Here is a 15687-nt window from a genome sequence, read left to right as displayed (position 1 = left end):
CCCGCGCTCGAGCTTCCCGCCAGTGGCGCGCGGCCCTGCCCTTCCGGCGGCGGGCGGAAGGGCCGGGCGCGGAAGCGGAAGCGGAGCCGGGGCCTGGGGGCGGCCCGGTGGCGGCCGGAGCCGGGTCCGGGTCCGGGAGCGGCGCCGCCACGATGAGCGAGCCCGAGCTGCTGCTGGACTCCAACATCCGGCTGTGGGTGGTGCTGCCCATCGTCTTCATCACCTTCTTCGTGGGCATGATCCGGCACTACGTCTCCATCCTCCTCCAGAGCGACAAGAGGCTCACGCAGGAGCAGGTGTCCGACAGGTCAGGGCCGCCGCCGGGGCCCCCCTCGGCCCGGGCCCCGCCCGAGCCCGGGCCCCCTCAGCCGCGGAGGACCTGGCGCCGCCTCGCATCTGCCTTCCCCGCGGTTCCCCCGGCCCGGCTGCCGCCCGCCGGCCGGGGAGGGCAGCGGCAGGCCCGCTCCCGCCTGCGGCCGTGCCGCTAACGCCACATGTCTCTTTTCCAGCCAAGTCCTGATTCGGAGCAGAGTCCTTCGGGAAAATGGAAAATACATTCCAAAACAGGTACACGGGCCTGCGCGAATGGTTTTATGCTTTACGAAGAGGGTAACTCGGAAAGAAGCACGAAGCGAGAAGCTGTATTAGCGGAGCGCCGTGGGTAGAGATGCTCTCGGATGCTGGGCGGCTGTATCTGATACCACACTAGTGGCCCGCGGGGTCCCAGGGCTTTAATAAAAACTTGGGATAACGGCGTGGTCGTACAATGTCAGCTGTAATGTTTGCTGAGCTAAAAATCAGTCGCTCATATTGGCTCAGCTGCTGCTAAATATGTAATTGCAAAATCCAGAAGTCAGCTGGGGGAATGACAATGTCCAATGGACCGGTATCAGTACTGAACCAGCAAGCCTGGCTTCTTCTTCAGAGAATTCTTAGAATTATTTTAAGAAATTTAGAAAGCTGGAGAGGCGGCACTCTGAATCCAGGGAAACAGAAAAGCGAGGAGCTTTAGAGCATACAGGCGGGGAAATACCTCGCCAAGAAAGAAGGACGTGTCGTGAAAGCTCGTAAGATGACTGCGTGTTTGAGCAAGAAGTAATGCTTCTGTCCTTTCATTTCTTATGGTGTTGGCATTGGCTTTTTTTTGTTTTCAGTCTTTCCTGACCCGGAAATATTTTTTTAATAACCCAGAGGATGGATTTTTTAAGAAAACAAAAAGAAAGGTAGTGCCTCCTTCACCAATGACAGGTATGTTAAAGTACCATATTCATAGCCAGGCAGAAAACCTGTAATTTTCTGCCAAGGTAAGGAAGGTGAATCAACTCGCCAAGAGTTCAGTGAATGTGAGGGAGGGGGTGGGACTGTGCAGCTGGGTATTGGGGAGGAGGGGAGGAGCAAGATCCCTCTATTTGGTAGCAACACTTAAGTCACTTCATCTCGCATAACTTTAACCTCCAGCTGCCTGCAGCATCTCTCAAGACCACAACCACAAGTGTTGCCAGAAATGGGAACTCCTGCTCTCACTTTTTTGCACCAGCTCCTGCAGGACCTTCTCTAAACTGATTTAACATATTAACACAACCAAAGTCCTCAGCAGCAAATTAGCTGGATAGTTCATTGTCCCTTTTCTAGCTACATCAGCTCACAGAGGGGTCAAGCAAGTTCAGCAGTCTGGAGCAAGGGATGGGGTCAAACAGGGGAAGCAAAGAAATAGGTCAGACACAGCAGTCTGTCAAACAGACAAAGCAGCCACTGCCACACTGGCTGCTCCTCTCATTTTGCAAAGTATTTTACAACAGTGGCAAATAGATAAGGGCTAGGTAATAGGATAGGACTTATCTCTCATGCAGTTTCTTAATTAAAATAGCTGATACTGGTGAAGTAATGTCTTGTTTCCCTTTATTGTGATATACTGCTACTTTACATCAAATCTATCATTTGCAGATCCTACCATGTTGACAGATATGATGAAAGGGAATGTAACCAACGTTCTGCCTATGATCCTCATCGGTGGTTGGATCAACATGACATTTTCAGGATTTGTCACAAGTAAGCGTCTGGAATAACGTGGGTCTGGCCGTGTTTGTGATGATGACCTTAAGGGTCTGGGCTGCATCAGAGATTTGCTGCTCTACTTGAAAGCAGTTGATTAGAAGCAGCATGAATTTGGCTTGTGGCACTGCCACTATTCACTACATGAACTGTATTGATTTGCTTGCTCCATAGCAAAGAAGGGAAAACTGTTTTCACAGTACCAGCCACAGTCACAAAGAAAATAGCTTGTGTATTTGCGAACAATTGTAGTGGCAAAACCAATATTTAAATTTATTAAAACTGCCTAAATTTCAGGTTGACACAGGGCATTTTCCTCTGAACTCGTCCAGGGAGTTGGTTACTGTGGAATAGAACTATCTACTCACTTTGCCATTTGCTTTGCAATTACGTAGTGTCACTTTGTGAAGCTAGGCTTTTTTCTTTTTTCTTTTTTTTTTTTTTTTTTTTATCCTGCAGCAAAGGTCCCATTTCCTCTGACGCTGCGTTTTAAACCAATGCTGCAGCAGGGAATTGAACTGCTCACTTTAGATGCATCCTGGTAAGCCTGTATCCTCAGCAAGAGAGGTCAAATACTCCCTTGGAAAATTTTGAATGTGTTAATAACCCTTGAATGGTCTGTGCGTGATTCTGAAATGAGATCACGAGCCAGCTTTGAACTGAAATCAACCATGCTTGTTCTGATTTATCAGGGTGAGCTCTGCTTCCTGGTACTTCTTGAATGTGTTTGGACTCAGAAGCATTTATACTCTCATCCTGGGCCAAGATAACGGTAAGACATTTCACATTTCTGTGAAAGAGCTGGCTGCTTCTTCCATGGGATGACTTCTGAGGGAGGCTAGGGAAGGATTTCTAAATTTCCAGCCAAAGAGCTCTTGAAAGCCTCTCTCGCTTCTGCGAGATTACTCTCCACTGGCCAGGTTTGACATCACCTGCAGCAAAAATCCAAACCTGCACCAGCCACTGGCCAACTGCTAGTAAACTTCCATGGTAATTAACTTTCCTTCCCGTCAAATTGTTGTACAGAAATTTTGCTCTCAGGTTGGCTTTTACTTCTAGCAAGTGTCATTTTTAAGGAAAGCTGCAAAGGTTTCTTAATGCTAGATGCAGGACAGGTACTGTTTTGGGGGGTACTGGAAATGTAGAAGACTACTCTTCTCAATTTGTCACATATTTATGTAAACTTAGCTAAGATGTAGGGCTTGGGAACAAGATGTCTTGTCAGAACTTTCTGGCACATTAGTATTGCATTCTGGGTGTTTCTGCAGCGTTCTAGTCTATAGGTAGAAACCAGCTTGGTGGCACTGTGCTCCGAGAAGTGCTGTTTAAATGACACAAAAATCAACCCCTCATTTCTCTTGTAGCTGCAGATCAGTCCAGGGTGATGCAAGAACAAATGACAGGAGCAGCAATGGCCATGCCAGCAGACACTAACAAAGCATTTAAGGTACAGTATTCCCACTGCACTCCTGTTTGCTGTAAACTTACAGGATCTTAGGCTCTGTGTAAACTTGGCCTCTCCCTGTGTCAAGTAAGGGAATTGCTCTGGATTCCTGTTCCTAAAATTAGAGCTGACAACTGATGAAGGGTATGAAAGTTGCCCTGGGTCTGGCAGAGCACTCATACCCTGAAGTAAGCCTGATTAGTTAGTCATTCCTGATACAAAAGCTGAAATCACGTGCCATCTTGTGCTCTTGCAGAGGAAGATTTTTTTCTTTCCCTTGAGATCTAGTTCCAAGCAGAAGCTGGCTCCCAAAAAGTTGTTACTAGTGCAGCTGAGTACAAGTCCTGCAGGCACATGATGGAACTTGGGTAAAAAAACCCCAACAAACCAATAAGCAAGTTAACTCAACAGAAAATCTACCAGGATTTGACTGTGTTTTGAACTTGTCCTAAGCAGTCTCTGTAGGCACTTACTACACTCATTCTACCTTTCACAGCCCTAGTTTATGAGTGAAGGGAAGGTCCTGTTTTCTGTTTTTACTTGCTGTAGTAGAGATTTATCCACACACAGCCTGCCGCCTGGGAAGCCAGGATGGTCTGCTTCTGCAGTTTCTTGTATTGAATAACATTCCTGATTAAAACAACCCACATCACCCCACCAGAGGCTCAGCCAGGGAAGCAGGATGGCTGCAGCCTGCAGCTCTGCTCCAGCAGGGACTGTTCCGTCACAAACCTGGCACTGAGGTGCTATTTCAGCCAGTACCCCTCCACTTTTTCCGGTACTAGTGAGCCAGAGCAATTTTGCTGTTCAGCCCTGTAGGGACCTAAACCCAGCAGCAACAAAGAAAACAAGCCCATATTGCAGGAGAAGCATTCTGGCCAAGAAGTAAAAATCTCTTGCTGGGCATCACATGACGTGGTTTTGCACACTGTATGCAGCTTATTCCACAATGCTGACTGGAGCAATGCTTAAAGGGCTAAGAGGAGGAGATACTGTGTTCATAGGTGGTGGAAAACGAGCAGCAAGGGAGATACTTCTCATACTGCTATGAATGCCTGGCTTAATGAATTAATAAACTGCAGTTCCAAGGAGCTTGTTGGTTGGAGAACAGTCTAATGAGGCATATCAAATCAGTGATCAGTAGCAAACTTTTTGGCCTGTAACTGTTCTTATTAAATGTCTCCGAACCAAAAAAATTAACTAACCAGGAAGCACGTGACCCCCCAGAACAGAACTGGCTGTGTTTCTGTAGACAGCTGTTTCAGAAGAAATGGACTACTCCAGAAAGTTGGATGGCTTTCAAATAAGTACGTGATGTAGTTTTTCTAATTTCTGTGATGTACCAGTATTGACCAACTATCTAATACCCAAGTGTAAACCACCCAGTTTCAGAGAGTTGACAGGACTGCCCCATTCTTAATGGAACTTGGTTTTTTGTTGCAGTTTTGAAGGTAAGCACTATGCATAGCTCTTGTCAAACTACTTTAACAGTGTGTTGCTCTCCTTTCTCTGCCTCTGTGTATTGTCAATGCAGACAGAATGGGAAGCTTTAGAATTGACTGATCATCAGTGGGCCTTAGAAGATGTAGAAGAAGAGCTCATGGCAAAAGACCTCCATTTTGAAGGCATGTTTAAGGAAGAACTTCAGACCTCCATCTTCTGAATTTGAGAATAAGCTTTTGCCTCTTCTTGTAAAAGTAATTTGAAAAGTTACTTAAAACTATATAATGTATTTTAGCAAGGTTGAGAATAAAAGAAAAACACCATGTTCAGAGCTGCAGTTTTTTATCTTTGATTCGAGCCCCAGAACTGAGTATGTTGTATTTGAGCCGAAGGCTCTCGGTATGGGTCTCTAGCTGGAGTTGTGTTTCTCTTCGAAGGAAACGTATGCTGGAGAAAAGACCTCAAAAATTATAGTTGTAGTACACACAGAGAAAGCTTGCTTGAGTTAAGCAACTTAAAACTTCATGAGACCAAAAAAGTACAAATAGTGCCCATTTCTTATCCTTTGCTTTTGAAAAATTAAGACAACATCATTCCATTAGTAATTCAAAACTGACAGCAACAACGTATCTATCACATCTTCAAAGCAGCATGAGGATTCTGTTTCTGAAAGCAGTGGTTGTCCTTCCTCTTTATACTTTATTATTTTTTTTCCTGTTAGAATAATTGGGGCTTGAAACTTTCTGAGAAGCAAAAGCAAGAGGGAGATACTTGCCACTTGCCCATAGCAAAGCACGGGACAGCTCGCCGCCTTCTTGTATCCAAGCCTGCACCAAGGCTCCCCAGTGCTGCAAAATCCCATCTGCTTGCTTCTGCCCTGGTCAACCCACTGCTGGATGCACCAGGGGTCATGGGGGCACCTTCTGGCCCCCTCTTTGCTGCTGCCGTTCCTGGGCAGAGCAGCTCCTCAGAGGTCTTTGGGCAGCAGGGAGCCAGAGGTGGCGTTTCCATGCAGAGGTAGCAAACACACGCACTGTTTCCCCGTTAATTTAATCCTACCCAAGTCCATTTATAAGCACCTCAGATTGCCCCCAGGCCCCTCCCGCCTGCCCCACTAGCAGCAGGATGTACACCTAGCAAGGGTGCCTGGCTGCTCCCTGTAGTCCCCACTCGGTTATTTACTGAAAATAAATACCCTGTTTTAAGCCACTTGCCTGAGCATCTTCTCGCCCTGTAGAGAACAGGGAGCAATTGCTCCTGGTTTGTCCTTCTGCAGGAGCTCCTCAGATGTCTTCCCCAGGGAGCAGAGTCCTAACCTGGGGAAACGCTTCTTAACAGAAGCTCTCCCACACTGTGGCTGTTGTTTTCTTCCCTCCTCTTTATTCTGGGCCCTTTTTCTTGGGGTGAAATTGCACACCCTCTTCGAAGCAGGAGCTGAGCCAGGACTGAGACGCAGCCTGTTTTCTGTTCTTACACCAAAATCATCTCCCCTCTGAACAGGAGCCTTAGCTCAGAGATGTTCTTGTCTGCCTCAGAGACCTCTTTCCTGAATGCTATTAACGGTGCTTCACTGACACAGCTTGTGTTTCAGGTCATTTTCCCCTGCCTTGTGCAGTGGGGAGTTTTCGCTTCTTACCCTTGGAGTTCTTGCATAAGCCCTTCCTGCAAGCCCACACGCTGACGGGAATACCCAAACACCTCCCCATAAGAAAGCTGCCACTTTGCTTTCCCTTCTGCCTGTGATGTTTCATGCCAGGCTTTGGAGGTCAGCATTTCATAGCGAAGCTCACCCCCTGCTGATCTACATTAAGGCTCCTCTAACCCTCTCTGAGGCTCCAGCTAAGATCAGGCCCCTCTGCTATTATTGCAACATGAAGACTTCAAACCTTCTTACTGGGGCTTCACAGCCCGCCTTGACCTGCAAGATTTTGACAATCCCCCAGACTCCCTGTGCACACACCAACGCCAAATGCACACAAGCCTCTTGTGCTTAACTGCCTCAGCCTTAACTTTTCCAGCCTGGTCTCGTGTATGCGCTCAGGTTGCCTTGAGGAGGAAATTGCAGTGACCACAGGACAACTATCTCAGCGGTACAGCCACAGGCAGCCCAGATACCCCTGGAGAAAACTGACAGAAGGCAGCCAGGACCACCCCTGATCCACTGGGGAAGAGGAATGAGGAAGCCACAGCTGACGCTGCCCAGTGCCACAGAAAGGCAAGGACAGGCTTTGCTACAGCACCAGGTACCAGTGCCCCAGGTGAGAAAAGGCAACCCTGGAGGGAGCACAAACTCTCCGAAGCAGAGCATGGTGCAGGCAACAGCTGCTTTTCTCCCAAATCCCCACTGGCAGAGCAGGGAGAGACTCCTGGAGCACCAGGTATCCCGCCATCAGCAGCCTCAGGTCATAAAACAAAAGCCGAAAACACAACAAAACCCAGTTTCAGTGCAAACCACACTTTAATTTTCCTGTTTGTACAATAGAGCCAGCCACTTACAAAGTGCTAGTCTAAAAAACAGCTCTGTATTACAGCACACACACACCAGCCGAAGCCCATCAGCTCAGAGGCAGAGAAAGTAAGAGCTGGGCCACTTTTTCTGCAGTACAACAGTCTGTTCAGCATCTGAGCATCGGAGATTTAGCCCCACTGATGTGTTTCTCAGTGTCAGCACGGGTGGGGAGGTGAGGAGGAGAACAAAGGGTATTTCAGATTGATTTTCTTTTTAAAAGGTCTTTTGCTCCCCTCTCCTTCCTCTTGTCCCTATTTTGGAATGCCCACATGATTTTCTTTCAAGGTAAAAATGAACAAAAACAATAAAAATGCTGATCAGAGTAATTCAGTGCAGTGCTACAGCTTAAAAAATGCTTTTTGGATGCTCCCCTCAGTAATGAGGGAAAAAACAGAAATACAGTATTAAGAGTTGTAAAAATCCCAAACAGCCCCAAAACCAGCACAGCAGAAGCAAATAAGCAATTCTGACCTCAAAATTCAAATTTCAATGCTTTAAAAGCAAAACTCTGCAGCAGAGGATCACAACACTACCGTGCCAGCTAGAGGCAGCCCTCTCTCCTCTTCTCTATCGCCTTTCCAGTGCCCTGGCTAAGGGGCTGCACGGTGCCATCCTCCCTTCCCACTGCCCAGAGCAGAAGCCATCAAGTCACTGGCCGGGCTTTTGCTCAGCTGCAGCACAGCAGAAGTGCAGGGACGGGCACACAACAGTTTCCTCTGGGGCTTGTGGCCAAGAGCTGTGGAGGAGCTGAACTGGCATATTTGGAGGTCAGTGGATGACTGGCCAGCAATGAAGCCACAGGGACTGTGCACAGAAGACCAAGGGGCTGCAAGCACGCATTTTGGGGGGAAAAAACGCAGTAGCTTGTCTTAGCTTTTTGGCCTGAAAACCCCTCCTGTTTGGTTCACCACCTTGAGCTAGATCTTTCCCTAAAAAGCATAGACTAAGGCTCTAGATTTTTTTCTTATTTTTCACACGGAAGACCGGTTCTCCACTGAGGGCTGACCTGATCTAGTGCCCACAGGAGTCCTCACTCAAGAAGAAAGCTGGACTTTAGTCCTTCAATTAACACAGACAGTAGAAGAGGACAGAGGGAAGAGCATTTGTCAGTTGCACCAAAAGGAGGAAGCAGAACTATTGAACAGCTAAGGCAAAGAGACCTCAAACAGGACCGTCACACCTGCAGCCTCAGAGAAGATTGATGGGGTGGGGGATCTACAGGGCAGTGCTCAAGGGAGGAGGAGAAAGGCTGCAAGAACATGTCCAAAAAACCCAAAAGTTCTAAGAGAAAAGGATGAAAATTCACACAATCCATTGCATTGGGCTGTCATCCTTAGAGGTGACAGCTCTGGGGACACAGTGCTGAGCTTCACTGGAGAAAAAGCTCTAAGGAGTCACATAAATGAGCAAAAAGAAATAAAAATGCTGCCACTGTACAAACCATAGGATAAATGGTGGAGGCAGAAAAGTGCTTACAGAGCAGCCTGGAAGTGAGGGTGTAGATGGATGGAGAGGACAAGAAATCACCTTAGGGATGGTATTTTCCGTATTTTCCATACTTTATGGATGATATTTTCTCTGCGGAAGAACGGGAGCCAGAGCCAGAACAGCTGTATCCTGCATCGCTGCGCAGATCAGCCTGCACATACGCCATACTGTAGACAGGTACGGTTCACTTCCAGCAAAGCTTCCTACGTTACAGGATTCAGTGTTCACATGAAAAAGGCGGAGTCAAAACCACCCAGAAGAGCCTCAAATGCATTTAGTGAAAGGACATGAGAAATGTTTGCGGCTTAGCAAGGGGACCAAGGTATGATGGCAGAGACTGCAACAGCCAGGCTAGACACACAGAGATTTGAACTGAGCTTCCAGAAATGTGCAACAAGCCTCCCTGACACAGGCAGCAACACCAGAGAGCTGGCAGGAGGCCCCCACACTGATTCACAGAACTGTACCCACCATATTCCTCCACGGGTCCCTGCAAGGCTCAGCTGTGACGTGGCCTCCAGCTCAGGCTGTACACTCTCCTGACCCCAGCTACAACCCTCAGCCCAAGAGCAACAGCCCCAGCCCAGCTCAGCCCCGACCCCTGCCTCTAGCCACACAGCTCAGCCAGATTTTATAAAGAACTTTATTGAAGCTCCAATATATATTATTTTTGGCCTCTAAATACCCAGGTGTCAGCACCTACTCCTGGCTCTCCAGTGCTATTCTGCAACCCCCAGCACTGAAACTTTCAGTGCTAGATTTTCTGCTTGACTCCTACAGAAGGAAGAAAAATTTTCAGACGCCTCAGGCATGGCTTTAGAAGAGCAACCGCTAACATGGTGGCCAAGTGCTGGAGGTGATGTTTAGTTGGTATCCATGCCGTCACACTCTTCTTGGGGAGGAGATGGGGCAGTGTGTTCCTCACTATTCCGGCGCTGATAAAACAGCACATACGCAGCTTTTGTCTACCAAACAAAGAAGAAAACCATCTGAAACAATCCACACAGCTTGGCTGGGAATGTAATGCCCAAAGCAGGGAACCACACTTTTACCACAAACTTAGATTAGCCTCAGGCCAAATACTCACCACTATTTGGTCTTCTGAAGCCAACAATACACTGCTGTCATCAAAGTAGTACCACTTGCCATCCACTTTGTTCTTTGCGTAGGCGGTGTCTGTCAGGAGAAGAAACTGCAGCTCAGTACTCCAGGGAAGAACAGCAGGTAACGCCACTCCAGCTGTGCTGCACTAGCCACACTCCAGATGCAAACTGAGCGTGCACGCAAGGCCAAGAGCTAGTTTTAACTACCCCAAACCCGGTTCACCAACATACTCATCTTCTAGAACACACTAGCTGGGTCCAGCTAGTCTAGAACACATACCAGACTTACCCCTGATAGCTGAGATGTAGGGCAAAGAACCTTGGGAGAAAGATTACAGTGTTTTGTTCACCTCCCTTGAGCCAGAGCTTTCCCAAATGCACAGTTTAAGACTCTGCATTTTCACATGAAAGAAGTTTTCTGATGATGACAGATCTGATCTAGTGCTTGCAAGAGTCCTTGCTCAAAAAGGAAGTTGGACTAGAGTCCTGCAAAGTCCCTTCCAACCAAGACATCTACTTGACTATGATCTCCAATCCCAAAATATACCCCCTTCAGCCACTGCTACCCTATGGTGACATACGCTACGAGTTAAGCACATATATTGCCAAATGGGAGTTCATCCATGTAGTAAGCCACTTCCAGGTGGTTTTAAAAGTGTCACCTACAGCATGGACCTGCACAGACACCTGATACAGGGAACTCCACTACAGATGCATTTCATCTATGTCGCAACAAGATCAGTGACAGAAAATTCAGACTTGTCATAAATAACAAAGGACGGGGTTTTTTTCTCCTGATGGCATGACATTTTCCCTGCCATGTGAACCTTTGCCAATGGAAAGGTAGAGACATTCTATTGCAAGCTAGTACCAGCTGTGCAACAAAGAGATCCCAAGAACTACACGTTTGTTTGTGGCTTGTTTTAGAAAAAGATGGAACACAGGAAAATGAAAGAGAAAAAAAAAAAAGTGCTTTAAATTGGTGTTGCAGCAAACAGAATTCAGGGTAGGAAATGCAGAAAGGCATCAGACCCAGCTTCATGACAAGCTATGCCCTCTGCTCTGCCTTCCTGGCCAATGGGTGACTGCTGCTCATCAGACCTTGTCTCACCAACACTGAGGGAACTCAGCAAGCTCCTGCTTGGCTGGCTCAACCGCTGGCAATCCCTGCTCTGTGATGTTGCACCCACACCAGACAACCAGCTGCCCTCTGGCACGCTGCAGGGCAAGAAGCTGAGTCTTGGAGTTAAACTGACAGCTTACGCTGAAGACACTCTTCAGTAAGAAGCTCCTTTCCACAATTTCATGTTTGTCATTGAAAAATCTTGACTCCACTCAAACTATGGAACACCACCACACACTCTAATAACTAATAATCAAGGTCCCACAGACCTCGGGCAGCTGCAAACTACACAGACTGGCTAGCTGCTCTGCAAATCCTAATAGGAAGGACTTTACCTTCCAAGATTATATTCACCTGCACACAGAGCACAGGTAAGTTTTGGACTAGACACGCTTGGTGAGGGCTGCTGCAGGTCTCCAACACACAAAGCCCTCCCATGACCCCTCCACCTGTATTTCCTTGCACACAAAGGACATGGAAGCAGTTACTCACAGTGGCCTACTCCCATGGCACCATAGTGATTGGAAACTGCAATGAGGTCATAAACATATGAGCCTGCTCTTGGGTCGCAGACAAACTCAGACATGTTTAAACCCCTGGAAGGAAAACCAAAAGTATCAGTACATCAGTAACTAGTACTTTCTAAAAAGTGATGCATGACACCAGTGAAGTTCTGCGCCAGTGCTGCCTGCATGCAGAAGTGCTGCACTCTGCTGCTCAATGGCCAGACATGTTACCCCTCCCACACAGGGTAGGTCCTGGTAAACACATCAGGCCCTGCCAAAAGATTTAGAGGGAGGTGGTGAATAAAAGACAGTTCAGAGCGTCCCTGTGTAGGCATGAAAAGTGAAACAGGAGTAGTAAGGAATATGCTTCATCCTGCAACAGGATACTGACAAGCAGAAGCAGAGGAATGCGACAGGCTTTCATCCTGTTCTTGTGCAATCCTCAGTACTACATAAGTGCAGTTCTGCCCAACAAATTTGCTTAATCCTCTCTAGAGGATTCTTTTGGTTCAGCAGAATCACATGGCTTTAACTTAATTTCACAAGACACAGTACCTCCTAGTAACTAGTGTTCTTTGAGATGTGTAGAGTTTACTAAGATTAGCAAACCCCCCCCCCAAAAAAAAAAACCCCAACAAACGCAACTAATGCCTGTTGTCTTGCAGTTCAAATCCAGAAGACAGAGGTGTTCCAGTTACAGTTTTAATAACAAGCCCACCCAACAGTAACATCAGAAGTAGATTTCTCTTGACCAGCTTCTTCAAGCTCCCCCTAGTGTGAGGGAAAAATCCTACCTGATGGGGAATTCCACAACAGTGTCAAGTTTATCCCTCCAGTATCTGCTGTATGAGAATCGTTTTAAATGTACTACCAAAATCCTGGGCAAAGACCACAAGTCAAACTTCTTTGTGGCCTGTTGATGTTTCTTACAGTTAGGGCAGTACCTGGGAAAAGAGTAACAAGCAAGGAAATGAATGATTATGTTAAAAAGAGAAGCTTTTGGCCTTCCATTAAAAGGTGCCTCAACAGTGCAGTACAGTCCCTGCCTTACAGAAGGCTTTTTTGGCTGTGGAATATGTAGGTGAACACACTTCCTCAGAGGTTTCCAAACTGCAACTTGCTTTTACTTATAGGCAAAATGTCCTATGGCAAGTGTGTTAACTGAGCATTGTACAAAGATTATTTTTTCTTTTGTAAATTAAAAAAAAAAAGATTTGAAGGGCCCGTTACTTCTTTATTATCTCCTAATGCAGCTCAAACAGGTAACAGTTGCAAATACATCTATAGCATGTAATTGGAAATTAATAACCAACAATCACCTACTACACTGTAAGTTATTTTCTTACACAGCGAGCAAACAACCTCCAAAGATCTTCTGCACACACAGCAATCACACTTTGGTCACTTAGTATCTGCCGTACCTAGCCCCTCTGGACTAGGGATTTTTGGTAGAGTTAGCAGTGGGTTAGGACCAGTTCGAGCTAGAAATAATACAGGATTAAACCCTAAGGTAGCCACATGCTTTTGCTCTTTTACTACCGCAACTGCTTCCTCTGACAGATGTATGCTGGAGAATCAAAAATAGTGCCAGTGGGCATGTAGCTTCCAAAGATCAGGCTATTTTTAAAATAAAGGCAGGAAACTAATACGTTTTTATTAACCCACATGCGCAGCCTATTAAGTCAATGACTTGACACAGAACTGATGAGACTTCTCACAGATGAAGACAAAAGGATAGTCCCAGGAAATTATCAGAATCCCACGACAAACAGTGTGAACTCAAACAGTTATTAGCATTTCACAATAAACATAGGAGGCAGACAGAGGCTCTTACCACGGGTCGTGTTCACCAAGCGTTTCCATAGTAGTGAAGAGCTCTATGCAGTCTCTGAGGGCTACCACAGCCTTCTTCTTCTGCGGCTGTAGCATACTTCCATGCTTTTCAAATGCCTAGTGAAAGAGATGTGTGCTTTATTCAATTCCACATAATCTTTAATCCTTAACATCGCAAAAAGGAAGATGGTCACCTTCACAATGCTGCCTGTTTCTGACCCACACAACGAAGTTTCCAGCCACTCCTTCCTTGTGTTATGAACAGTCCGTAAGAGAAAGCGTATGTCCTTACTTCAAAGTTTGTGGGGTTTGAGTTTTTTTTTCCAAGAGTAACAACAGGTTATTCTGTTACAATACCCGATCCAGCAGAACTCACAAAAAGTATACTGAGCTTTCTATTATGCTCTATAAATTTGCTTTCAGGTTTCTTTCAAGTTTTGGGGATTTGTTTGCTTTGCTTGTTGAGTGGACTTAGAACTAGAGTACTTAGCCCTGAAATGAAAATGTCTGCTTTTCAGAACACACTGGAAACAACAGAAATTACAGATCTATAGACCTTATCACTACAAGATTTTAAGTAAACGTATCTCATGCTGGTGACTCAATTTTTATCAAGGGAGCTCTGCTACATTTCACCATTTACTGTCATCTTTTAAGCACTATGCAAGCCTACATAAAGACTATTTATGAAAAGAGCATACTACAACCTGTGCCTCCTGTTCATCAAAAAGTAGCCTCCGCGTATCAGAATCCCAGTCAATAGCAAGGGCAGAAAAAGCTACAAGAAAGAAGAAACATTTATTGCAAAGGTGTAAGGAGAAGGAAGAAAAAAGAAGACAGAAAAACAGTAATTACCATTCAATTTTAAGATTTTTCCTTCTACAATCGAGTTTATCTCGGAGGTCCCAGAGGAATTCACGAGGCTAAAAGTGAAATGCTGCTTCTTGCAAGGCTGCAGGTCTCTTGCTGAGTCCACCTGCATATAGCCCTCACAGTGGCAGGGATCAACTTCTGCCAGCTTTTCCTTGCCTTCCTGTCCACTGTCCTGATGTTCCATCTCTTCAATGTCACCTGGCAAAATTTAAAACAAGCACAACATTGAAGAGCTTCAGTGAAAGTTTAGACTGACACCTCACACAGACAGCTGTTTGCATGAGCCTGTTACGACACACACTAATTACTCAGAAAGCAATTAAAAGACACACAGAAAAAGAAATCTGTGCATGCTAACCACTGCATCTGAAGTTGTATTTTTTCCTTTATCAGATGCCAGGTGATGTGCCGAGTTATCTTAGTATCAGACATGATTGAGAGTGCTCGGTTCACAATAGGTTAATGATCATACCTTCTGCTAGCACACCCTAATAAACAGCCCAAGAAAGAATCAGCAAGGTTGCAGCTGGGTCTCTTACAGAACAGAGTACGTAAGTCTCCAGGAAAGTTATTTCCATTCTTTGGCAAAAATGGGTGGACTTTTTCGCCCATTTAAAATGTCCTATTTAACTTGTTCCAGTTGTTACTCTCACAGCAGCACAACTGAGTGCTTTCAAAGAGGAAAGAGAAACTGCATTTGCCATCAGTGTTAAAACCTTTCTTGTAAGCATCTACCCTAGGAAAGAGACCTCATGATTCTAGGTCCATGAATAGGTCCATTTCCACTTTATTTCTCCAGAACCTGTCTTTGTCACCTAACAGGCCAGTTTTCATCACCAAGAAGCGTATTAGTAAAGGAGTTGCCTGGGGAGGAAGGAGGAACACCTAATAGGGAAGCAGTGACTTCCCTAACATTGGTCAACATGAACGCACACCACACCTTGTTCTCCCACTGCTGCTTACACGCATCTGATCTCCCTTGGAAGGAAAATGGTCTAGAGTCCTCACCACACCATGCAGAAATTACGCAACAGCATGGTTTAATCACTGTGAAAAAAACCAACCTGCTAGAGCCTAAGCCAAATGCTAATAAAAAGCTTTAAGTGCTAGAAAGCTTCCGGGCAATTTTGAAACAACCGTACCTTCAACCACACCATTGGAGCCATTGCAGGTTCCTTTGTCTGGGCAGGTTGTAGAGTATTCTTCTGCCAAAGGGAGTTTCACGTAGCGGCTAAAGAGAGGGAATATGTTTATCACACAATCATACTGAAGCTGTACATCAGAATAACAGCACCCCTCTCCATCATCAGTTT

The 15687-nt window shown here is 46.0% G+C and overlaps 2 protein-coding genes across 4 annotated transcripts in view; one reads left to right on the top strand and one right to left on the bottom strand.

Moving 5' to 3' along the window:
• Positions 1-60: 60 nt before the first annotated feature.
• Positions 61-5270, top strand: EMC3 (ER membrane protein complex subunit 3). The gene is made up of 8 exons (XM_080385452.1): positions 61-307; positions 510-567; positions 1155-1248; positions 1945-2049; positions 2512-2593; positions 2745-2824; positions 3417-3499; positions 5031-5270. Exons 1-8 carry the CDS (start codon positions 153-155, stop codon positions 5157-5159), a joined length of 786 nt encoding a protein of 261 aa, XP_080241578.1. The 5' UTR covers positions 61-152; the 3' UTR covers positions 5160-5270.
• Positions 5271-9561: 4291 nt separating this feature from the next.
• Positions 9562-15687, bottom strand: part of USP4 (ubiquitin specific peptidase 4) — a 44305-nt gene continuing 38179 nt past the window's right edge. For all 3 annotated transcript variants that reach the window (XM_080385432.1, XM_080385434.1, XM_080385433.1), the window contains 8 exons: positions 15517-15605; positions 14357-14572; positions 14209-14279; positions 13503-13618; positions 12463-12612; positions 11655-11758; positions 10024-10112; positions 9562-9901 (listed from right to left, as the gene is read on the bottom strand). In XM_080385432.1, coding sequence (XP_080241558.1) covers positions 9800-9901; positions 10024-10112; positions 11655-11758; positions 12463-12612; positions 13503-13618; positions 14209-14279; positions 14357-14572; positions 15517-15605 — 937 coding nt within the window. In that variant the 3' untranslated portion in view covers positions 9562-9799. The remainder of the gene's footprint in view (positions 9902-10023; positions 10113-11654; positions 11759-12462; positions 12613-13502; positions 13619-14208; positions 14280-14356; positions 14573-15516; positions 15606-15687) is intronic.

Source organism: Falco punctatus (genome assembly GCF_963210335.1).
Source record: "Falco punctatus genome assembly, chromosome: 4".
NCBI lineage: Eukaryota > Metazoa > Chordata > Aves > Falconiformes > Falconidae > Falco > Falco punctatus.
The sequence above is the reverse complement of the archived record's forward strand: the minus strand, read 5'-3'. Positions and strand labels throughout refer to the sequence as shown.